At 46.3% G+C, this 25,552-nt stretch overlaps 1 protein-coding gene across 1 annotated transcript in view; it reads left to right on the top strand.

Moving 5' to 3' along the window:
- LOC124594890 (guanine nucleotide-binding protein subunit beta-2-like 1) overlaps positions 1–25,552 on the top strand; it is a 109,636-nt gene that overhangs the window by 36,100 nt on the left and 47,984 nt on the right. The window contains exons 3-4 of the mRNA XM_047133363.1: positions 23,273–23,383; positions 24,196–24,294. Coding sequence (XP_046989319.1) covers positions 23,273–23,383; positions 24,196–24,294 — 210 coding nt within the window. The remainder of the gene's footprint in view (positions 1–23,272; positions 23,384–24,195; positions 24,295–25,552) is intronic.

Genomic DNA, 25,552 nt, shown 5'->3' with positions numbered 1-25,552 from the left:
CACTTTTTTCATCTCTAGCGACATTAGATGACCGTCACTTACCTAGCGTCGATGATGAGGTCACACATATTACAGACGTTATTCTTACAGCTGCGGAACGTTTAATACCACGCACTTCCGCATTGCCCAGGCGCCCCCCAGTTCCTTGGTGTAACGCGGCATGCCATGACGCAATACGTGAGCGGCGACGTGCTCTTCGTGTTTTCCGCCACCATCCTACTTTGGACAACTGTATCCGCTATAAGCAGTTCCGAGCGCGATGCCGTCGCGTCATACGCGATACCAAGAAGGAAAGCTGGAAATTCTTTACTAGCTCACTTAACACCTTCACTCCCTCCTCGGAAGTTTGGAGTCGGATTAGACGGTTCTCAGGCGCGCGTTGTTTCTCCCAGGTCTCTGGGTTCACTGTCGCGCATGATACATTAGTGGACCCCGTCGCAATTTCTAACTCATTGGGTCAACACTTTGCTGAGATTTCGAGCTCTTCAAATTACCCGCCAGCGTTTCTCCCGAAGAAACGTGCAGCGGAAGTGCAACCTCTTGCTTTCTCCTCTCAAAATCGCGAAAGCTACAATACTGTTTTCTCCGTGCGGGAACTCCAACATGCTCTCTCTTCTTCTCCCTCCTCCGCCCCAGGACCGGATGCTATCCACATCCAAATGTTGCTGCATTTATCATACCACAGTCTGTGTTACCTCCTCCGCCTTTATAATCGAATTTGGACCGACAGTACTTTTCCCAGACGATGGCGGGAAGCTATCGTCGTTCCTGTTCCGAAACCTGGAAAGGACAAACATCTCCCCTCTGGCTGTCGCTCCATTTCTCTCACGAGTAGTGTATGTAAGGTTTTGGAGAGTATGGTGAATTGCTGTTTAGCTTGGTGGCTGGTGTCCCGCAGTCTTTTAACACCTGCCCAATGTGGATTCCGAAAGCATCATTCTGCAGTTGACCATCTTGTTGCTCTCTCCACTTATATCATGAACAATTTTCTCCGGAAACGCCAAACAGTAGCAATATTTTTTGATCTGGAGAGAGCATACAATACCTGTTGGAGGACAGGCATCCTCCGCACACTGTTCTTATGGGGCTTTCGAGGTCGGCTGCCCCGTTTTCTTCACGAATTTATGGCAGAGCGCACATTTAGAGTGCGGGTGAACACCACTCTCTCCCGTACTTTCTCCCAAGAAAACTGGGTACCCCAGGGCTCCGTGCTGAGTGTTGTGCTGTTTGCCATTGCCATAAATCCGATTATGGATTGTCTCCTTCCTGATGTCTCGGGCTCCCTCTTTGTGGACGATTTTGCGAATCTACTATAGCTCTCAACGGACCAGCCTTCTTGAACGATGTCTTCAAGGATGTCTCGATTGCCTCCACTCTTGGAGCATCGAAACCGGCTTCCGTTTTTCTCCCAGTAAGATCATTTGTGTTAATTTTTGGCGACGTAAGGAGTTTCTTCCACCCTCCTTACATCTAGGACCTGTCAACCTTCCATTTTCGGACGTCGCTAAATTCTTGGGTCTTATGTTTGACAGAAAACTGTGCTGGTCCTCCCACGTTTCCTATCTTTCGGCTCGCTGTCTGCGATCCCTCAACACCCTCCGTGTTCTGAATGGTACCTCCTGGAGAGCGGACTGAGTGGTCCTTCTCCGCCTCTATCGCACCTTAGTGTGCTCGAAATTGGACTATGGAAGCATAGTTTACTCCTCTGCTTGGCCGTCTATTCTTCGGCGTCTCGACTCTGTCCACCACCGTGGATTACGTTTAGTGTCTGGAGCTTTTTACACCAGCCCTGTGGAAAGCCTTTATGCTGAGACTCCTGAACCTCCGCTGTCCAATCGGCGAGCTGTCCTGAGTCGTTATGCTAGCCATCTGTCTTACATGCCTGCTAATCCAGACCATGACATTTTTTTCGACGCCTCCTTTGGTGTAGGGTATGCAGGCCGCCCCTCCTCCCTACTACCACCGGGAGTCCGCTTCCGTCAACTGCTCCATTCTCTTTCCTTCCGCTTTCCTAAAACCTTCTTGACAACTTGTGGTACGGCACTGCCTTGGCTCCGTCCCCGGATCTGCCTGCTCAGTGACCTTTGTCAGTTTCCCAGTTTCACTTGTTTATCGTCGGGCATTTGCTGCTCTATGTGCACAAATGAAGGAAGCCACATTTATTTACACTGATGGCTCAAAAACATCGTTAGGCATAGGGAGTGCCTATATTGTTGGCGACACCCCAAATAGATTTCGGCTTCCTGTCCAGTGTTCGGTTTATACTGTGGAGCTTTACGCTGTTCTCTAGGCTGTCCACTACATCCGCCCCCATCAGCAGATACAGTATGTTATCTGTTCAGATTCTCTCTCAGCTCTCTCCTCAGTCTCCAAGCTCTCTACCCTGTCCACCCTCTGGTCCACCGGATTCAGGACTGCCTGCGCTTGCTCCATTTGGGCGGCGTCTCTGTCGCGTTCCTCTGGCTCCCAGGACGGGTTGGTATCTGTGGCAATGAGGTGGCCGATATAGCGGCCAAGGCTGCAGTCTCTCTTCTTCGGCCAGCTATTCGATCGATTCCCTTCGCCGATCTACGGAACGTTTGATGTCATCGTGTTGTTCTTTTATGGCACGCACATTGGTCAACACTTCCCCATAATAAATTGCGGCACGTGAAAGCTCTTGCCTGTGCTTGGACCTCTTCCTTCCGAACACGTCGTCGGGAGGAGGTAATTTTAACTAGACTCCGGATAGGGCACTGTCTTTTTAGCCATCGACATCTTTTAAGCGGCGATCCTCCCCCACTCTGTCCCCACTGCTCTCAGCTGTGGACGGTAAGACACCTTTTAATTGAGTGCCCCTATTTTACTCCGTTACGCGCCCGTCTACAGCTGTCGCCTGAAATATCGTCCATTTTAGCAGATGACATGGGCTTGGCCGATCGCGTTCTCGAGTTTATTAGTGCCAGTGAGATGACGTCAGTCATTTCAAGCTCTTTTTGGGGACAACCAACTCCTTTCTGTAGTGGATTTTTAAGCTTTCCTTCTGCTTTTAGTTTCTCCAATTTTTTGAGTTTCGTTCCCATTGCTGCTGCCTTCCATTTTTTTTTTTTTTTTTTTTTTTTTTTTTTTTTTTTTTTTTTTTTTTTTTTTTTATTTTACAGTTTCCTAAGTCACAGGCTGGGCGCTAATGACCATAGCAGTTTTGCGCCCTAAAAAAAAAAAAAACAAAAACCCTGCCTGTTGCTCTTCATCCTTAGTGTGCATTATACCATGTGAAGAAAGTGATATCTTGAGGTTTACGCAATCAGTCCTTTCTAAACCCATGCTCATTCGTGGACATCAGCTTCTCAGTCTCAAGGAGGCTTAATATATTTGACCTGATAATATTTTCAAGGATTCTGCAGCAAACTGGAGTTAGGGATATAGGGATATTTGGAGTGTCCCTGCAGTAAGTTGGAGATTACACTCAGAAATCAGTTTATTGACAACAATCAGTTCAGGTTATCCAAAGTGTTCAAAACAAATAAGAAAAGTTCTTCTTGATAAATAAAGAAATAACTTCTTTGACAAATCGTAGATCTTGACAGTCTTCTAAAAGTTCTATTGGAAATGAAGTCCCATCTCATGATCAGTACAAAGAGTTCCAGCCTCAGAACCCACAGCCGGAGCAGCAGTCATGATGAGCGGTTTTCCCAGGATTCAAAGGTAGCAAGGGCGACAGCGTCCGGGCAGCGGCGTGGTGCTGGTGATCTCCTTCTGCTGGTGGAAACTGTAACCTCCCGCTCCCTCCTTTGTTGTTGTCACTGCTATTGTCAATGGTAAAGTCTTTTCAACAAATGCAATGGGAGTAAGCTTTACAATAAACTTTTTACTTATCTTCTTTTCTCATAGTTGGCTCCAGTTCTTCATGTCTAGGGGTCAGATTCTTGAAGTTGAAATTTTCAAACTTTAGGTTCTCATGTTCCAATTGACATAAATAAATTTGATGAATGCCTGTGCCAATTAGTTTATTTGCTTCACATTTTACTATATCATACTAGCTTTTGAATTTTCGTATTAACTAAGCTGAAATTACGTTTTTCTTCTCATCACATGAGGCATGCCCACTACTACTTCCTCACTCTGTGGCAATAACAATATTCCACCAACGGAATGCATCCTGTGATAGCTGTGTCCCCATACTGAATATGGGCTGGGCAGGTGGATCTGCCAGGAATGAAGTTGTTCCTAAAACTGCATACCTGGGTGTAGAAGCACCGGAGGTGGTAGATCACAGGGCCTTACATCTGTCAGTTGGTGATGGTGGTAGAGGACCCAGTATTGATTTGGAGAGTAACCGGGACACCCTCAAGCAGAACAGTTAGAGACATTGATATGGGTGTAAAGGAGCATTATGCGAATCAACAGAACAGGCGGCAGAGCATGTTACTGGAGTTGTCAGGGTTGGAGGTGGCAGGAGATGCCCAGTCGACTGGCTTCGCTGAGGAGTGGCAGACTTTGGACCAGTGGCCAGGCTTTCCACATGCAAAACATTTGGCACAGCAGAAGCAACATTACTGCCACTCAAGGCTAACAAAATGTTGACTACAAAACTCCACAGGGAGCTCACCACTCTTTAGCGAGTTCGTACGTGACTACCAAGGAACCCCAGCCTTTGCAGCATCTTTTCGCTTCTATGCTATTCTTTTTCCTATCCCTTGGGGAAGACGTCTGGGATATTTTTGGGAATGTGTTCTGCCGCACTTCAGTCCCTCCATTCTTTTTTCATTCTCTTTTCTTTCTTCATTCCCTTTCTCCTATCCTTTCTCTGCTTTGGTGTTTGATGTTCCTCTTTTTCTTCTTCCTCTGGTCCACGTGCCTGATGCACAACAGTGAGTGGCTCGAAGACTTCTTAAGTAATAGAACCCAGTATGTTGTCCTCGATGGTGAGTGTTCATCGGAGGTGAGGGTATCATCTGGAGTGCCCAGTGAAGTGTGGTAGGTCTGCTGTTGTTTTCTATCTACATAAATGATCTTTTGGATGAGGTGGATAGCAATGTGCGGCTGTTTGCTGTTGATGCTGTGATGTACGGGAAGGTGTTGTTGAGTGACTGTAGGATGATACAAGATGACTTGGACAGGATTTATGATTAGTGTAAAGAATGGCATCTAACTCTAAATATAGATAAATGTAAATTAATGCGGACGAGTAGGAAAAAGAATCCTGTAATGTTTGAATACTCCATTAGTAGTGTAGCACTTGACACAATCATGTTGATTAAATATTTGGGCGTAACATTGCAGAGCGATATGAAGTAGGACAAGCATGTAATGGCAGTTGTGGGGAAGGCGGATTGTCGTCTTCGGTTCATTGGTAGAATTTTGGGAAGATGTGGTTCATCTGTAAAGGAGACCACTTATAAAACACTAATACGACCTATTCTTGAGTACTGCTCGATTGTTTCGGATCCCTATCAGGTCAGATTGAGGGAGGACATAGAAGCAATTCAGAGGCGGGCTACTAGATTTGTTACTGGTAGGTTTGATCATCACACGACTGTTATGGGAATGCTTCAGGGACTCTGGTGGGAGTCTCTGGAGGAAAGGAGGCGTTCTTTTCATGAATCGCTACTAAGGAAATTTAGTGAACCAGCATTTGATGCTGAATGCAGTACAATTTTACTGCCGCCAACTTACATTTCGCGGAAAGACCACAAAGATAAGATATGAGAGATTAGGGCTCGTACAGAGGCATAGGTAGTCATTTTTCCCTCGTTCTGTTTGGGAATGGAACAGGGAGGGAAGATGCTAGTTGTGGTACGAGGTACCCTCCGCCACGCACTGTATGGTGGATTGTGGAGTATGTATGTAGATATGTAGATGTAGGTGACTTGGTAACATGTAATGCCCAGCCCCAGGTCAACAAGTAGGGTTCACACGTACTCCTGGTATAGGTCAGACCGAGAGAGGGGTGATTGCCTGAGCTGTTACCTTCCTAAATTGCCAGTTGGTCCCTCTGTCAGATGTTCGGGAGGTCCTGAGGTGTGAACAGTCACCTAAGGCAGGTTGGCCCCAGTTGGATGGGCGCACCATTGGAGACATTGGCAGTCTTGGGGGATTTTCTCGCAATGAGCCAAACATTTTCATCTCAGTCTAAGTCTACTAAACAGAAACAGATTGAGGCTAACAATTCAAAGACCCACCTAGCTGCACCTCAGTTAATTGTTGTTCCACTTATTGAAGAGTCAGTCCTTTGCTACAGTTAATCAATTTATTATTCAGAATGGTGTTGAGGCAATTGCCAGCCCTGTGAAATCTTGCTCTCATCTATGCAACAGCTCTTTGCTTTTGGAGACTACTTGTGATTCTCAAGCACATCTGCTTGCATTTTCGCTCCTCCAAAGCTTTCCTGTTCGTGTTGAGGTCCATCAAACGCTGAATTCTTCTCATAGTGATATTTACACTAGGCTGCCAGATGGTCTGACCGAGGCAGAAATCCAAACTTACCTCTCTGATCCCCCTGCAGGTCCGGGAGTCGGAATAGGCCTTAGGTATTCCTGCCTGTCATAAGAGATGACAAAAAGGACTCTCACATGTTTTGGCGTTTATGTGATGGTCCCCTGTAGGGTTTGACATCCAATTTTCAAAATTTTCTCAAAGAGGGAGCTAATTAGAGAAGGGTGCCTTACATGGTGCATAGTGTCCATGTGCTGAGACCTCGCATCGTTTGTCAACATGGATCTGCACTTCCATTTATTCTCCAGCTATTGGGTGAGGTTACCCTCCTGGGTGCGTTTTCCTCCATCCTCTGTGATGTATCATTTTCTATGTTGTCAATGATAATGGACCTCTTAGGTCATTTGCACCTGATACCCACCACGGCAACCAGTCCATTGTGGTGGGGCCGCTGTGTACCCTGATGGTTGTAGCCCCCTAACCACACAGGGATCGTCTGCTGATGCCTGCCCTGGTAACTCCCCATGTATGCCAAGGAGTAGATGCCCGTCACCCTGGGGCATCGGGACTCCCGGCAATGGCCAACCTGCCAGGTGGCCTTTGCTGTGGCTGGGTGGCACCTGTGGGGAAGCCCCCTGGTCAGAGTGAGTGGCATCAGGGCGAATGACATGCCATGAAGTGTAGTACGTCATCTCTTGCCGATGGTCAAAAACCAGCAGTCTCCAAGCGGTCAAGGTCTAACTTCAGTGCTAAAAATGCAATTCTATATTGTTTCCCTCCTGCCCCTCTGGCCACACCGTGGAAGGATTGCCAGGCTAAGGATGGCAGCGAAGCTTATTCACCCTAGTACCTTGTATGTTCTTGTCAGTAAAATCTAAATTTTTTGTGGAGCATTTACAGGACAAGCTTGGGGAGTGGAGGGCTTGTCCAAGATGCGGTCAGGATCGGTCTTGATCTAAACAGCATCCTCTGCGCAGTCACGGGCACTACTCGCTTATGACAAGCTGGGGATGTATGTTTCCATCGTGACCCATAAGAGCTTAAATATGGTCCAGGGTATCATATTTCACATGACCCCCTGCGGGTCCGGGGTAAGAATAGGCCCGAGGTATTCCTGCCTGTCGTAAGAGGTGACTAAAAGGAGTTCCAACCGTTTCGGCCTTCCATGTGATGGTCCCCCTTGGGGTTTGACCTCCATTTTTCAAAATTCTACAGAAGTACGAGCCTTTTGGGGAAGGACGCCTTACGTGGTGTACCACTGGTCCTCAGTGCACTAAAACCTTTGCACTCAGCATTGTACCGGCGTTGTAACCATACCCACTATTCCTCAAATTGGGCCTAAACGCCTGATGGGTTGTCCAAGTTACGCCCATAGTGCGTCCCCATCTGCACCTACGATCATGATGGACTTTCCATGGCACCAGAAATCCAGCACGGTAACCAGCCCGTTGTGGTGGGGTCGTCATGTACCCTCTAGGTTGTAGCCCCCTGACAACACAGGGATCGTACTGCCGATACCTGAGCTGCACCCTCCCCACGTCGGCCAAGGAGTAGATGCCCGTCTCCTTGGGGCATCAGGACTCCCGGCAATGGTCATCCTGCCAGGTGGCCCTTGCTGCGGCTGGGTGGCGCCCGTGGGGAGAGCCCCTGGTCGGAGTGGGTGGTATCGGGGCGGACGTTTCGCAGATGAAACGTCAACAAGTATCAGGTCGCTCTGCGGCCGAGTCTTTCAAAAGAATAGGTACCGCTTCTAGTTCTGGTTCTCCTGCCCTTTCCCCCTTGGCCACTCCATGGGAGGAGGGACAGGCCCGCCGGCTTGGGGCGAAGCACTTCCCCCGCTATTTGGTCTGTTCTCGAACCGATGGGGGGACGTTCGCCACCTCCAAGCCCATGTTCTTTGTTCAGCACATTGAGGACGTCTTCGGGGAAATCGAGGCTCTCAGCAAGATGCGATCCGGGTCCGTTCTTATCAAGACCACCTCCGCCACACAGTCGGCGGCGCTCCAGGCGTGCGACCGCCTAGGGGACATCCCAGTGTCCATTGTCCCACATCTGGCACTAAATAGGACGCAGGGGGTTATTTTTCATCGTGACCTCCTGCTACAATCTGATGAGGAGCTCAGGGCCAACCTGGAGCGCCGCGGCGTGTGTTTCGTCCGGCGAGTCCAGCGCGGCCCCAAAGACCGTCGCATCGACACCGGGGCCTTTATCCTCGCCTTCGAGGGGGACGTTCTCCCGGAGAAGGTCAAGGTGATGTGCTATCGGTGCGACGTGCGACCTTACGTCCCGCCTCCTATGCGCTGTTTTAGGTGTTTGCGCTTTGGGCACATGTCGTCCCAGTGTGAGGCTGAGCCCCTTTGTGGCGATTGTGGACGTCCTCTTCGTGAGGAACATACATGCACCCCACCACCTCGGTGCATTAATTGTCCTGGCGTCCACTCGTCTAGATCCTCAGACTGCCCCGCCTATCAGAAGGAGAAAAAGATACAAGAAATTAAAACTTTGGATCGGCTCTCTTATTCTGAGGCCAGGAAGAAGTATGACCGCCTTCATCCCGTGCCATTGACCACTTCATTTGCCTCAGTTGTGTCCACTCCTTCCGCGGTATCCTCACCCCTATCCTGTCCCCCCTACGCCTCCTCCCACCATCCGGGGTCTCCGCCTCCGCCTCCCAAATCCTCCTCCCCCGTGGCCCCCGCCCCCTCTGCCCCAGGGGCTACGCTTCCTCCACCCCCCCCCCCCCCCGCCCCCCCACCACCGCCCCGCCGCCTGAGAAGCGATCCTCTTCTCAGGCATCCATCGGGGAAAAGTTCCGAACCCCAGCTTCCGAGGTCCGGCGTTCCACAACGGACCCCGCGCATGAGGACCTTCTTCGGGTCCAGCCCACCATCCCTGTGCCTCTTCGGACTTCTAAGAAGGCCTCCAAGAAGAAGTCTCTATCCCCCTCTCCACCCCGGCGCGTTTCATCTGACGCTCCATCCGTGAGTCGCTGCTCCCGGCCGTCCTCAGTTTCGCCGGGACGCTCTGCTGCCAGGCGCTCAGCTGGCCTCTCGTCGGCAAATGATGCTGCCCCTCCTACACAACCAGGGACAGCGGCCGCAGCTGGCGACGACTCGATGGAACAGGATCCGCCTCCCACCGGTTGTAGCATTGTTCCCTCGAAACCTGGCCCTCCACGGCCGTCGAGGTGACTAGCTTTTCCCTCGTCTCGTTCCCCCTCTTTTTTGACTAGCGATGGCCTTGTTACATTGGAACATAAGAGGTATTCGATCTAATTGGGAGGAATTACAACTGCTCCTCCGACTGCACTGTCCGCTCGTCCTTGGTCTCCAGGAAACCAAGTTGCGCCCGACTAACCGTATTGCCTTTACCCACTATACCTCGGGGCGGTATCCCAGCTCATGGTGGGGTCATGTTGCTCGTTCGGGACGATGTCTATTACCATCCCATCCCATTGACCACCCCACTCCAAGCAATAGCTGTCCGTATTACTCTTTCTGCTTTCACTTTTTCAGTTTGTACCATCTACTCTCCATCGTCATCTGCTGTTTGTCGGGCTGACATGATGCACCTGATCGTTCAGCTTCCCCCGCCGTTTTTATTGTTTGGCGACTTCAATGCCCATCATCCCCTCTGGGGCTCTCCTGCATCCTGTCAAAGAGGCTCACTCTTGGCGGATGTCTTCAACCATCTCAATCTTGTCTGCCTCAATACTGGCGCCCCGACTTTCCTCTCGGACTCTACTCATACCTACTCCCACTTGGACCTCTCGATCTGTTCTACCACTCTTGCCCGTCGGTTCGAGTGGTATGTCCTTTCTGACACCTATTCGAGCGACCACTTCCCCTGTGTCGTTCGTCTCCTGCACCACACCCCATCCCCACGTCCTTCGAGCTGGAACATACCGAAAGCTGACTGGGGACTTTACTCCTCCCTGGCGACCTTTCCGGACCACGATTTTCTCAGTTGTGACAGTCAGGTTGAATACCTCACGGCTGTTATCATCAATGCTGCCGAATGTTCCATTCCTCATACTACCTCTTCTTCACGTCGCGTTTCCGTCCCCTGTTGGAACGAGGCTTGTCGAGACGCTATCCGTGCTCGACGACGTGCTTTACGCACCTTTCGCCGCCATCCTACGTTGGCGAATTGTATTCGATACAAACGACTCCGAGCGCAATGCCGTAGAGTCATCAAAGACAGCAAAAAAGCTTGTTGGGCCTCTTTCACCAGCTCCTTTAACAGTTTTACTCCCTCTTCTGTCAAATGGGGTGGCCTGCATCGGCTGTTGGGCATTAAGGCCCACTCCTCGGTACCTGGCCTGACCTCAGGTAATGAGGTCCTCGTTGATCCTGTGGCTGTCTCCAACGCCTTCGGCCGGTTTTTCGCGGAGGTTTCAAGCTCCGCCCATTACCACCCTGCCTTCCTTCCCAGGAAAGAGGCAGAAGAGTCTCGGCGACCTTCCTTCCACTCGCTGAATCTGGAAACTTATAATGCCCCCTTTACTATGCGGGAACTCAAATGTGCGCTTGCACTGTCCCGGTCCTCTGCTCCGAGGCCAGATGCCATTCATGTTCAGATGCTGGCACACCTTTCTCCGGCGGGCAAAAGCTTCCTTCTTCGTACCTACAATCGTGTCTGGACCGAAGGTCAGGTCCCCATGCGTTGGCGTGACGCTGTCGTTGTTCCTATACCCAAACCCGGGAAGGATAGACACCTTCCTTCTAGTTACCGCCCCATTTCTCTTACAAGCTGTGTCTGTAAGGTGATGGAGCGCATGGTTAATGCTCGGTTAGTCTGTTTTCTTGAATCTCGACGGCTACTTACCAATGTCCAATGCGGCTTTCGTCGCCGCTGCTCCGCTGTTGACCACCTTGTGACCTTGTCGACATTCATCATGAACAACTTTCTGCGAAGGCGCCAAACGGTAGCCGTGTTCTTCGATTTGGAGAAGGCTTATGATACCTGTTGGAGAGGAGGTATCCTCCGCACTATGCACAGGTGGGGCCTACGCGGTCACCTGCCCCTTTTTATTGATTCCTTTTTAACGGATCGAAAGTTTAGGGTATGTGTGGGTTCCGTATTGTCTGATGTCTTCCTCCAGAAGAACAGAGTGCCTCAGGGCTCCATCTTGAGCGTAGCCCTTTTTGCCATCGCGATCAATCCAATTATGGATTGCATTCCACCTAATGTCTCCGGCTCTCTCTTTGTTGATGACTTCGCGATCTACTGCAGTGCTCAGAGAACATGCATCCTGGAGCGCTGCCTTCAGCGTTGTCTAGACAGCCTCTACTCATGGAGCGTGGCAAATGGCTTCCGGTTCTCTGAAGAGAAGACGGTTTGTATCAACTTTTGGCGATAGAAAACGTTCCTTCCGCCATCCTTACATCTCGATCCCGTTGTTCTCCCATTCGTGGGTACAACTAAGTTTCTAGGGCTCACGTTGGACAGGAAACTGTGTTGGTCTCCGCATGTCTCTTATTTGGCGGCTCGTTGTACACGTTCCCTTAATGTCCTCAGAGTTCTTAGTGGTTCATCTTGGGGAGCGGATCGCACTGTCCTGCTTCGCTATTATCGGTCCATAGTCCGATCGAAGCTGGATTATGGGAGCTTCCTCTACTCGTCTGCTCGGCCATCCGTCTTACGCCGTCTCAACTCCATCCACCATAGGGGGTTACGTCTTGCGACCGGAGCCTTCTACTCTAGTCCCGTCGAGTCTTTATGCTGAAGGTGCTGAATTACCATTGACCTACCGGTGCGACATACTGCTGTGTTGGTATGCCTGCCGGCTGTTGTCTATGCCCGACCACCCCTCTTACCAGTCCTTCTTCGCCGATTCTCTCGACCGTCAGTACGGGTTGTATGTGTCTGCCCTGATGCCCCCCGGAGTCCGCTTCCGTCGCCTGCTTCAACAATTGGATTTTGCCCTCCCTACCACCTTCAGAGAGGGTGAGAGCCCGACACCACCTTGGCTCCAGGCTCCGGTTCATATTTATCTCGACCTCAGCTCACTCCCGAAGGAGGGTACTCCGGCTGCAGTGTATTGCTCACGGTTTGTCGAACGTCGTGCTCGACTTGCTGGTCACACCTTTATTTACACCGATGGCTCCAAAACTGACGATGGTGTCGGCTGTGCCTTTGTCGTCGGGGCCGCCACCTTTAAATACCGGCTCCTCAACCAATGTTCGAGCTTTACGGCCGAGCTTTTTGCTCTCCATCAGGCCGTTCAGTATGCCCGCCGCCACCGCCATTCATCGTATGTACTCAGTGCTCTTCAGAGCCTTGGAGCTCCCTATCCGGTCCATCCCTTGATTCAACGGATACAGCAGTCCCTCCATTCTTTCGCTGATAATGGTTCTCCTGTCAGCTTTCTGTGAGTTCCTGGACATGTAGGAGTGCCTGGGAATGAGGCTGCGGATGCTGCAGCCAAGGCTGCAGTCCTCCTGCCTCGGCCAGCCTCCCATTGTGTCCCGTCATCTGACGTTCGTGGGGATGTTTGTAAGAGGCTTGTGTCGTTGTGGTGGGATGCTTGGTCATCCCTCCGAGGAAACAAGCTCCGGGCAGTAAAACCGCTCCCAACACCTTGGACAACCTCCTCCCGACCAACTCGGCGAGAGGAGGTCCTTCTGACCAGGTTGCGGATTGGGCATTGCCGGTTTAGCCACCGCTACCTGCTCTCCGGTGACCCGGCCCCGCAGTGCCCTTGTGGTCAGGAATTAACAGTGCGCCTTGTTTTATTGTCGTGTCCCCGTTTTAGTCAATTTCGTGTTGTCCTGTCCCTGCCATCTACTTTACCGGATGTTTTAGCTGATGACGCTCGAGCAGCTGCTCGTGTATTGCGTTTTATAACTTTAACTGGCTTGTCCAAAGACATCTAACCTTTTTACTTCTTTTATCTGCTTCTTTGTCAGGTCTTTCTGGTGTCCCCCCCGCCCCTTGAGTTTTACTAGATTCCATGTGCTCTAACAACGGTGACTGGGCACTAATGACCTCAGTAGTTAAGCGCCCTTAAACCCCATCAAAAAAAAAAAAAAAAGATATTTCACATGGACCTTCTTTTGCAGTCTGACAATGAGCTGCGTGCCAATTTAGGTGTCCATTTCACCTGGCGCGTCCACCGGGGTCTGAGGGATAGATAATCATGTTGCCACCAGTGCCTTCATCTTGGCTTTCAACCATCAACGGCCTAGCAGCAGCTGCAGGGCTGTCGGTCTCACTGTCTCTGTATGCGGATGACTTCTGCATTTCGTACTGCTCCTCCAGTACTGGTGTCACTGAGTGGTTCCTACAGGGAGCCATTCACAAGGTGCAGTCATGAGCTCTAGCCCACAGCTTCCTGTTTTCAGTTGCGAAGTCGTGTGTCGTGCATTTCTGTCGGGGTTGCACCATTTATCCAGAACCAGAACTTTACCTTAATGATGATCCACTTATTGTAGTGGAGAAATGTCGATTCTTGGGTCTAGTTTTCGACACCCGATTGACGTGGCTACCTCTCCTTTGACAGGTTAAGCGGAAGTGCTGGCAGCACTTCAATGCCCTCCGCTGCCTGGGCAACACCAACTGGGGTGTAGATCACTCTATGCTGCTGCAGCTTTACAGAGCCCTTGTTCAATCCCTCTTTGGCCATGGGAGTCTCATTTATGGTTCGGCGGTATGCTTAGCATTGCGTTCACTCGACCCAGTGCACCACTGTGGCATTTGCCTAGCAACGGGAGCTTTTAGAACGAGTCTGGTTACTAGTGTCCTGGTGGTTTCATTGCACACATTCATAGTTCTCCTGTGCGTCCGAATTACTGTTGCCTTTTCCCCACCACGGTGGTTCATCTTCCACATTGGTGCCCCAGGTCAGGGCTTAAGATTGCAGTTCATGTCCGGTCCCTTGTGTCTGAACTGGAGTCCTTCCTGTTACCACCTCTCCTCAAGGTCCATTCACGTACACCTCCATGGTGTGCATCTAGGTCGCAGATTCTTCTGGACCTTTCGCATGGCCTTAAGGACTCCGTTAACCCTGCGACTCTTTGCTATCACTTCCTCTTGATTCTCCACATGTACTGGAACCATGACATGGTTTACACTGATTGCTCGTCGCTGATGGTCACGTTGGCTTTGCATATGTTCATGGAGGACGTACTGAACAGCACTCCTTGCCAGATGGCTGCAGTGTTTTCACTGCAGAGCTGGCAGTCATATCTTGTGCTCCTACGCACATCCACTGGGCCCTGGCAAGTCATTTCTCCTGTATACTGACTCCTTGAGCAGCCTACCAGCTATCGACCAGTGGTACCCTCACCGTCCTTTGGTAGTGACCATCCAGGAGTCCATCTGTGCCCTGGAACAGTCCTGTCATTCAGTGGTGTTTGCGTAGACTCCAGGACACGCCGGAATCCCAGGCAATGAACTTACCGTCAGGCTGGCCAAACAAGTACGCGGAAACCGCTTCTGGAGATGGGCATCTCCGAAACTGACCTGTGTTCTGTCTTGTGCCACAGGGTTTTTCAGCTTTGGGAGACAGAATGGCGTAGCAGTACACACAACAAACTGCGTGTCATTCTGGAGATTATGAATGTGTGAAAGACTTCCATGCGGTCTTCTCGCAGGGAATCAGTTGTCCTCTGCCGGCTCCGCATTGGCCATATGTGGCTAATGCATGGTTACCTCCTCCTTCGTGAGGACCCACCTCAGTGTCTGTGGCTCACAAATGACTGTCATCCACCTCTTGCTGGCCTGCCCACTTTTAACTTTCTCAGCACCCTACCTTCGGTGTTGGGTGACAATGCCTCAGGAGCAGCTTTAGTTTTACATTTTATTCATGAGGGTGGATCTTGTCATTTGATCTAAGTTTTAGCACATGTCATTTGTCCCTCTGTCTCTTCCCACCTAGTGCTCTTAGGGTGGAGGTTTTAATGTGTTGCAGAGTGGCTGGCTTCTCCTTTTTATTCTCATGGTCAGCAAGCCATGGTAATCTGCTCTGTTGTTTTGATCTCTTCTACATGTTTCTTGTGTCTCCCTGTGGTTTTCTTGTTCAGTTTTGTCCATTTTGGTGTTTGTTGCCCTTGTCATTCTTGTGGTTTTCTCCTTTCTTCCAGCTGTTTTTTGTATGGATTATTTTACTCCCACCCTTGTGGATTTATTTTAATTGGAACGAGGGACTGATGACCTAGCAGTTTGTTCCCCCCGCCCCTTCTAAAACAACCAGCCATTACCTCTCTGATCATGGTGTCATTGCAGTCTGTTGGGTGATCAAGAAGGTAGATGCATCCATAGTGCCCACATGGAATCATTTTCTCACTTATCATAGAAGCCCCAGGGGGCTCGCCACTCATTGGCGGGTTCTACTTGGCTACCACATGGTCTCAGTCTTCGCAGCATTTTTTCCCTCTTCCGTGCTGCATGTCTATCAGCTATTCTTTTTCCACTCACTTGGGAAACATGCCTGGCATGTTATTGGGAATGTTCTGCATTGTCTGTCGCTGATGTAATAACAGTCTCACCTTCATTTTTTCTGAAGGTAGGCCCACATGTCTGACGTGCAACAGGTGACTGTGCAGCGGCGCGGTTCTTTCCGTCCCTTTATGATGAACCTGCACCTACCTGTGAACATTTTCTCAGCAGATCATCAGTAGGGAAGCAGAGTGGAACCTACTGTTCTTAGACGTGAACCAGGCTGCAATTAAAGTCACTAATCTACGTTTTCACACAAAATGAAGGGTTGCTCGTGAGCGAGCTAGCCAGCCCTATCTGGAATAGTCACGTGAAATTCTTAGAACACCTCATTGCCAACTGAAGTGTCCCGCCATGAGGCTCAGTTCCAACAGAACGCCTGATAACCACAAAAAGTTGGAGAGGGGTTATCACGGAAATGCGTTTCTTGAAGAACAAGACATAACGCAGAATAAGAGCTCTACAGCGACATAAGTGGCACCCTTCCCTAGAGTATCTGATAGCCTATAAGCAGCTCCGTGCCCATGCCCCTGTACGCCAGCTTAGAAAACGACGGAAACAGGAGTGTTGAGAGGTACGTGTTGACTTAAGCAGCCTCCCACCCCTACCCTGTAAATATGCCACTGGTGCAAGGGCTGGCAAAGCCATGAAAAATACTGCCCAGCCGATGTGGTCAAATTTTTGCTGATTCAGCGAAGGACCATACGGGTGACAGTGTGTGCAAGGCATTATACAGATTCTGACACCCATCAGAAGCTTGTGCAAAGTAGTGAAGTGTTGTTGTTGTTGTTGTTGTTGTTGTTTAGATATGTGCTTGAAGTCTGATTCTGAATCTGTGGTGACAGCACCACAAAAGGTGAAGTATGTTACAAAATATAACAGCATTTAGTGACTGGCTCAGAAGCAGCAAGAAATGTCCTTTCAATGCCTCCCACTGTGTCTGTGATAGCTAAAAATTACATCTGGTGAAAGTGATATAGCAAAGCACGCAAGTGGTAAGAAGAATGTAATTGTTTATGGTGTTCAACAAAGGTAACCTAAGTTTAACAGGTGGTCGTCAGTTCATGGCCGTTCAAGATTTCATGACATAGTTAAGGTTAAGGCCAGTGAAATTCACCATGCTAGTTTTATAACAGAACATAATTCGTCACTTCACAGTGTTAAACATTTACGGAAACATCCTGGCAGTGTGCGCTCATTCACGGGTTGCAAAACATGTTGTGGCATAACAAAAGTGGATGGAATTGTAAATAATGTTACAAGCAAGGCAAGTTTTGTGAAACGAGGGAGGTTTGTTTCGTAAAACAAAGGGAAGGAAAAAAGTTTGTCTTGTGCCTTACTTTTCGACAATTTTCTTTGAGGGATCTATACTTGGTGCAGCGCTCCTCAAGCTTTCCTTCGGAAAAATAGATTCTGTCAACCTCTTTAAAATACTTGTATGGTGCAAGTGTCATTTTCTCTTTTGATGAAGATTTCTTCCCAGCAAGTTAAAGGTTCAACTTATGGGACAGGAAGGAGGCACTTGGGCCTGTGTAGGTGAATAGGATGTATGAGGAACCTGTTCAAAGCCCAGGTAATGCACTTTTGCCATTGTTATCACAGACGTGTGACATGGTGCATTACCCTGGTGCTAGAGCAACTTTTTGTGTGCCAACCCTGGTCTTTCAGCCAATGCAGGTTTCAAACAATCCAGCAATGAAGCATAATAGGGTCCAGTTATGGTTCTGCCATTTCCCCAAGTAATCTTTGGAGATTGTTCCTTGGGAATCCCAAAAAAAAACAGTGGTCGTCACCTTACCAGCTGACAAAATGGTCTTTGCCTTCTTAGGTGCACTTTCACTTGTCTTTTGTATCCGTTATTGTGACTACAGTTTTAACTCTGGTATGTAATAATGGATCCAGGGTTCATCAACGGTCACAAATCGGCACAAAAAGTCTTGGGAATTGCCGTCAAACTTCATCAGATATTGTGTTGAAATGTGCCGGATGCACTTTTGGCAGAGTGAGCAATCGTGGCACCAAACTCTCACACAGTGTGGGCAGTTGCCCTTAGTGAGAAATTATTTAATTTAAGAACGTGAAAGGTTTCAGTAACTACTGAGCCTGAACCTGGAAAGTTATCACTAAAATGACTGAGGGAATTTCTGTTTTCAGACAACCCATGCTTGTAGTTAGAGGATCTTTCAACATTGCCTGAAGCAACTGGAATGCGCACTTTGAGATTTTCCTTTGTTTCAGAAATGAATTTAAAACATCGACACATGAAGATTGGTATTTCACGACGGATGTTTCATTTGGTACAATATCAATGCAGAATATTAATATTTTTGTTTAGGACACGTATTTGGTACAAGTTAACAACAGTAACTCTACAGTTTATTTTCAACAAGTACAAATACATTCTTCAGCAATGTTGTTGTGTTCTTAATAGAAGCACGTTCGTTATTCATTGTTACCACCCTTAAAAGACTGAATTGTTCTTACAAATTGATGTTTTACAAGAACATTGAAAAAATCAAGTAAAATCTTGAAAATGATGTGATCCTTGAAAAATTAAATACAGTACAATGCCTATATGATGAAAAGAGCAAAATTAATTACATTTCTATAGCGAGAGTAGTCAGGGTTTCAGTATTTGTGAACAGTGCATAGCCCGTAAGAAGAGAAATTACACATCAACAAATTCCAGGCTTTATTGGTATGCTACAATAAAATGAAATGAACTAGCTGATAGATTGAGTGACAAAAGTACTTGCGGTCCCATAAAGAATGGCAACCATGACCAGAGTTCTGTCTGGAAGTGTTACCTTCCTAGAGAATGAAAGTCTCCAGGATGTTCCCATGTCACTAGGTGTACACATCGCCATGAACCTCAATAGGCTATTGCCAGCTGGCATTTACTTCAGTATTGCATGCCAAGGAACAATGTTAACTATTCAGGCATTGGGCAATATGGCATGCCAGTAATTGATTAGTGATGATCATTGAGATAATGATGGCTTGCGTATGACAGGCTGGAATCTTTTTGAGTCACCAGTCTTCAGCTGGCATGAATTCCTCTCATGCAACACTCATCATCTCAGCACAATGCTTTGTCCCAATTTATTGGATGTGTTTCAATCTCTCTCTTCTCCAATTTTTACCCTCTACATTTCTCTCTAGTACCATGACAGTTATTCCGTGATGTCTTTACAGGTGCCCTAGAATTCTGTCCATTTGAGTGTTTTCCATGTGTTCCTTCCTTTGCTGATTGTGTAGAGAACCACCTTATTCTCTCAGTCCACCAAATTTTTGACATTCCTTAGCACCACAAGTCAAATGCCTAGTCTCTTCTATTCCGATTTTCTTAGTCACTACTACAAAATGATTTGCTCTAAAAGTAATTTCTAAGAAATTGCATCCTCTAAGGCCTATGTAGACGTCTGTGGGCCCTGTCCTCCTTGCTTTATTCGTCATGGGTTGTTTTACTTCCAAGGTAGCAGAATGCCTAGACTTTGTCTGCTTCATGATCACCACTTCTGATGTTAAGTTTCTCGTTACTCTCGTCAGTGTCAGGATTTCAAGTATCCTTTCTTCCCAACTACAGAGTTAGTGTTGTATTATCTTTATACCTTAAGTCCCTCTCTGCCAGTTGAGTTCTCACTCGTAACTCTGAAGACACAACTTCCTTGGCCTGGCGGCAGATTGCTGTGCACCTAAACTTTCCTGAAAAACACTGGCCAATAGTATATTTTTGTAATGGTTTTTCATCCTCCCTTCAGTGACTCAATAAGATTGAAACTCCCAGTCGACTGCATTACTGCTGCTGTCAGTCTAAAAATTAGGATTCAGGCCGTGTGTCACAGACCATCTGCCAATGTAGGATTTTGCTCTTCCCACAAGCGTGTTTTCGCTACCATCCCTGCAATAAAGTCAAACTTGGTGGTGTTTTGAGTATGCTTTTCAAGGATGTTATCTGTGGCCAGAGCTAATGCTTTTGCAAACCCTGTAATGTCAATAGCACTTGTCTGAAATCCCTCATACTATCGGGCCAGTTTTTCTCGTGTGTTACAGCCTGCTAATTAGACTATTGGAACAGGAGGGTGTTGCGTTTAACGTCAGCTGCATGTCTGTGTATTGTGCCCTGGCACCTGTTCGGTGGCTGCCGCTCTCTCGCTCTCCCTTGAATGTGAGTTGACGGTCTGCTTGAAAGGACACCACCTCCTACATCCCAAGGAATGACCCCCGGTGTGGCACTTGATCTCTCCAGTAATAGCTTCTTGTCTGCGTCTACACATCATTAGTACAGCATGCAGGAATTCCAATCAGAATAGAAAAGCAGATAGTATTTGTACTGCTGTTGCAATTGCTGTCATATCACTCATTTAAAGTCCAGGTGCAATTGTTGTGCTTAAGTATTATGAACATGCTAATTTGTCCCATAACATCTTACATGGATGAAATGTGGCTAGCAGAGCCAAGTCTCAAATTTATTGCAGAACTTAGTCTTTCTCCTCTTTCATTTCTATTACCAGGCCTATATTTTCCTGTAACCCATTCTTCTGTTCCTTCCAGTACTATTGCATTTCAGTCCTCCATGACTATTAGATGTTTATCTTCCTTTACATACTGAATTGCCTGTTCAATATTCAGTCTTTCTCCATCTCTTTATCATCTTTTGAGACATTTGTCCACTACACACAGGATGCAGTCACACAGGTAGCAGGGACTGTGTGGCATGGACTGAGCGGTTTTTTAGGTTAGTCTCTGGAAAGATCAAAAAGGGCTCCAGTCTCAAAGGGTACAGGGCAAAGAAACGACGAGAATCTACCAACCAACAGTCGGTATTGTAGTAGTAAATTGTCACAGCTGTGTTGGAAAAGTACCAGAGCTTCAAGCGCTGATAGAAAGAACTGAAGCTGAAATTGTAATAGGAACAGAAAGATGGCTAAAGCCGGAGGTAAATTCTGCCGAAGTTTTTACAGAGGTGCAAACCGTGTTCGGAAAGGGTAGATTAAAAATGCATTTTCAAAGCAGGTGGTAGACAGAAAACATCATCCGAAATTGTACTAAATACTTTCTCTGAGAATTACTTTGAACAATTAGTTCGTGAGCTCACAGGAATTGTAAAAGATTGCGAAAACACTTGACCTCTTAGCCATAAATAATCCTGATCTAATAGAGATCGTCATGACGGATACATGGATTAGTGAACTCGAGGTCATTGTAGCAAGGCTCAAAATCATGTCAACCAAAACCACTAAAAATAAACGCAAAATATATCTATTTATAACAGCACATAAAAATTCGCTTGATGCCTTGAGAGAGTCTCCATTCCTTCCAAGCTAATTATGTAAGTGTAGACCAGTTATGGCTCAAATTCAAAGATACAGCATTGACTGCAATAGATAAGATTCGTACTGCATAAGTGAATAAGAGATGGGACTGATCCACCGTGGTACATAAAACATGTCAGAACACTGTTGCCAAAGCAATGAAAAAAGCATGCCAAATTCAGAAGAACGCAAAATCCCCAAGACTGGCTAAGTTTCACAGAAGCATGAAATTTAGTGCGGATGTCAATGTGAGATGCTTTTAATAGTTTCCACAATGAAACATTGTATCAAAATATGGTAGAAAACCCAGAGAGATTCTGGTCATATGCAAAGTACACCAGTGGCAAAAAAACAGTCAATACAGTCACTGTGCAATAGCGATGGAAATTTTATCGATTATATTGCCACTAAAGCAGAGTAACTAAATACAGTTTTCCATAATTTCTTCACGAAAAAAGATGAATTAAATATTCCATAATTCGAAACCAGAAAAGCTGTTAGCATGAGTGACGTAAAAGTAGATATCTTAGGCATTGCGAAACAACTCAAATCACTTAAGAAAGGCAAGTCTTCCGGTCCAGATCGTATACCAACCAGGTTCCTTTCAGAGTATGCAGACACAATAGCACCTTTCTTAGCAATCGCATACAACCGCTCACTTGACAAAAGGTCTGTTACTAAAGACTGGAAAGTAGCACTGGTCACACCAATATTCAAGAAAGGAAATAGGAGTAACCCATTGAATTACAGACCCATATCACTGACCTCAATTTCCAGTACGATTTTGGAGCATATACTGTACTCGAACATTATGAATCACCTTGGAGAAAATGACTTATTGATACATAACCAACACGGATTCAGAAAATATCATTCTTGAGCAACATTCCCATGAAGTAATGAGTGCTGTCGACGAGAGATCTCAGATCGATTCCATATTCCTAGATTTCCAGAAGGCTTTTGATACCGTTCCTCACAAGCGATTAGTAAGCAAATTGTGAGCATGTGGATTATTGTCTCAGTTGTGTGACTGGGGGGGCGGGGGTGTTTTGGCTACAGTACATCGTACCATAGTAGCGAGTGGTGGACATTTGTGGTACTGAGTCAATATTGGTCAGGTAAGTGGACAAGTGTATTCAGGTTAATTATTAGTTCTGTGTTCTGATGGTCTTATAGTTTGTGTGAAATTGTAACGTTGACATTAACAAATTGTTGGTGAGGTTCAGTATCAAATGCCTGCTATGTATTATATCAACACTGTCAATGTTAACAGCACACTAGGAATTCTTTACTATAATAAATACGTAATTTATATTACTCCCTCTGTTTGGTTCCCAGACACACATCCGAGCATAAAAGTAATTGGTATATCACGAGAAGGTGCATAAGGAAATAGTAACTTCACCCAAATGAGGCAAAGATTACCAAGGAGAAAGAAGTCGCAAATAACTAAATGTAAAGTATTGGGGAATAACGTATGTTCATGGTATGCTCAGTTCTGCTGTCCTCTTGAATTTGAAATTCAGTAAAGTTGTTCCTTATTGACTTTCATGCTCTAACGTAACCTGTTCCGGTACTTCACCACAGGTCACGGGTGCCCTTCAGTTCACCCATGGACAGGCACAGATAGTATAGGCTATGTGCCTGGTGGACCTATTACACAAGCTTTGCCTGTCAGGGCAGTAAGATAACATGGCTATGGCCCAGCTTCTGGATAGCCCTTGCATCGTCTGTTTGCTGACCCATGCCCATCTGTGCTAAAGAGTACACGGCTGCCCACAGGCAGGCACTCGAACTGGAATAGCATACTTGCATGGTATGAATGAGAGCTTCAGACATAAATGTCTCAACTCAAAATTCCCAGAAAAATTATATCGCAGATCAAAACGAAACATTGCCGAAGTGTGTAAACGAATGCATTACATACAGTGGTGTCTTAAACAAGAAAAACTTACGCTATGGCTACATTTTGTATTATGTGGATTCTATTTCTGTTGTAGCTAATAAGTGGAATGTAGAGTATTGTTGGTAATACATGCAGTCTCTCTAAGTATCATTTGTAATACTGTCGTTATGTACTAAAAATTCATCATCTGCTCCAGGATGTTTTGAGTGTGGCTTTCTCTGCTGACAACAGACAGATAGTATCTGGTAGTCGTGACCGCAGTATAAAGCTATGGAATACTCTGGCACAGTGCAAATACACAATGAAGGTAAGACACACTCTTCAGTGTTGTATATTTATAATCTGTTAATTGAAACTTACTATTGTTATTGTTTGGGTTTAGTCTGCAACAGCATTCTCATTCGTGGTCATTCGTAAATGTAGAAAAAGCTTGTATGTCAATTACGTAACAAAATCATATTGATTGATGAGAACAATACTAATAATAAAGGGCATGGCTAACAAAAAGTAAACAAGAGAAGTTACAAAAATATATTAAGGGATCCAAAATTAGAAATACTTGTTTCTTCACCATGAAGGGGAACCCCCCAGTGCCCACCTCCATCCCCACTAGGAACTCATGAGTGTCATAAACTGATGTCCCACATCATGAGCACAATGCATTGGTTGGTTTCCTTGCTGGAGAAGTAATCCATGCTCTATTTGGCAAGACCTAATCTGAAGGAATGTTAGTTGCAGTTCATATCACTTCCATGGTTCAAAGGGACTCTCATGGCCCATGGATTTAGCTTCACTGATCACAACTTCTTGTACCTCAGTTCAGCTACGTATTCTGCTAAGAGGATAGATTCAAGGACCAAATGCAAAAATGTAGTTTTATTATCTGATTGCTGAGTGTTTGTGTGGTGCCAGCAGTCATATGCAGGTGTGTGATTTCCTTTCTCTCCACAGTAATCATTATGCTGTTCCTCATTCTGACTCGCATACATGCATTTTACCGTGCTATTTTGACTCTTCGTGTAATTTATATATTTAACACTTCTAAAATGCGAAATAAAGCACTTGTTGGAGTGCAAATAAACACTTTGACTATCTCTCTCTGTAAAAATTCTGTTTCAGGATGATGGTGGACACACAGACTGGGTATCTTGTGTTCGCTTTTCGCCTAATGTGCAGAACCCAATTATTGTCTCTGGTGGTTGGGATAAGAGAGTAAAGGTAGGCTGCATATTGCAGTGTTTTGAGTTCTCTCTCTCTCTCTCTCTCTCTCTCTCTCTCTCTCTCTCTCTCTAACTCTCTCTAACTTTATTCACAAACAAAATTTATCTAATAATGAGACTCAAATGAAATCAGTTTTTTCTTATGCATTGTCTTGTGTTGCTGACTTTGTTAGCCTGCACATACTACATGTGTCCTGTTCACTATTTATGGAAAGAAGTGTGTCTATTTGTGGTTTAGTTGGTGGTTTGATTGTGCAAGAAGTCTGAATCTGTTGTTGTTTTGTGTATTTCACGTACCTCTAGTCTGTGTCCTCTCATTTCCATCCCTAAGATTTAAGTTCTGATTCATTCAAATTGTCTGCAGTTTACATTTATTTTAATATACTTTTGAATGAAGTTATTCTGCTTTAGACTGTTAAAATATTATTTATTGTGGTAGCACTGTGAGCACATGGTCATTGCCAAGCATTGTGGGATGTTGTAACCTACTCAATAAGATAAAGCTCAGCAGTATAAAAGAAAGTGCATGTGGTGCTGTAAATTTATTTTGTGTTCCGTACATCCTGCCAGCACGTGTTAGAAAGCTGGTGAAATAACAGCAGATATGATAAACACTAAAATCAAAATTTCATTTAGCAGGTGTGGTAGATCACAATGTACTTAAAATGACAACATGTCTACAGGTCATGAAAGTAGTGAAAAGGTAAAGGTAACGAAATTAAGTGGATGGTCACGAATTTTGTTTTGTATGTCAGTCAGGTGAGGTCTAGAAGGGAATAGTGAGTTACAGCTACCCCCAAAAATGTTGTAATCAGCAGACCACTTAATTAAAAAAATTATATATAAGATTCACGAAATCACTTAAGTCTTTGTTATGAGTAGGGTCTTAGGTGTCCATATGTGCAAGCCATGTTAGCAATGCCTCTGCTACTGCAGTTTGCAAACTTGAGGGGAAATTTAGGAATTTAGATGTGTGGCTTCGTTGAGCTATATGTGGTGTATGCACCTGTGGGAATGACGTGTAAATTGTAGCTCTTTCCAAGACAGTGTTGCTATCTCATGTGTTGCTGGATGATTATCAGTTAGAACAGCTGTTTCTTTAATTCTGTCCACTCTCACTTCTGTTTAAATATCTTTAATCTGCATCTTTTTTGGAAAGGCATTTCCTTAAAAGTTTCTAATAATTAAAATAAAACCATTGTGATGTTTATCTTATTTTAAAGGTGTTACAGATGATCAAAGTAAGCTAGATTTCT

Source organism: Schistocerca americana, chromosome 2 (assembly GCF_021461395.2).
Source record: "Schistocerca americana isolate TAMUIC-IGC-003095 chromosome 2, iqSchAmer2.1, whole genome shotgun sequence".
Taxonomy (NCBI): domain Eukaryota; kingdom Metazoa; phylum Arthropoda; class Insecta; order Orthoptera; family Acrididae; genus Schistocerca; species Schistocerca americana.
This window is presented reverse-complemented; position numbering and strand designations above follow the sequence as displayed.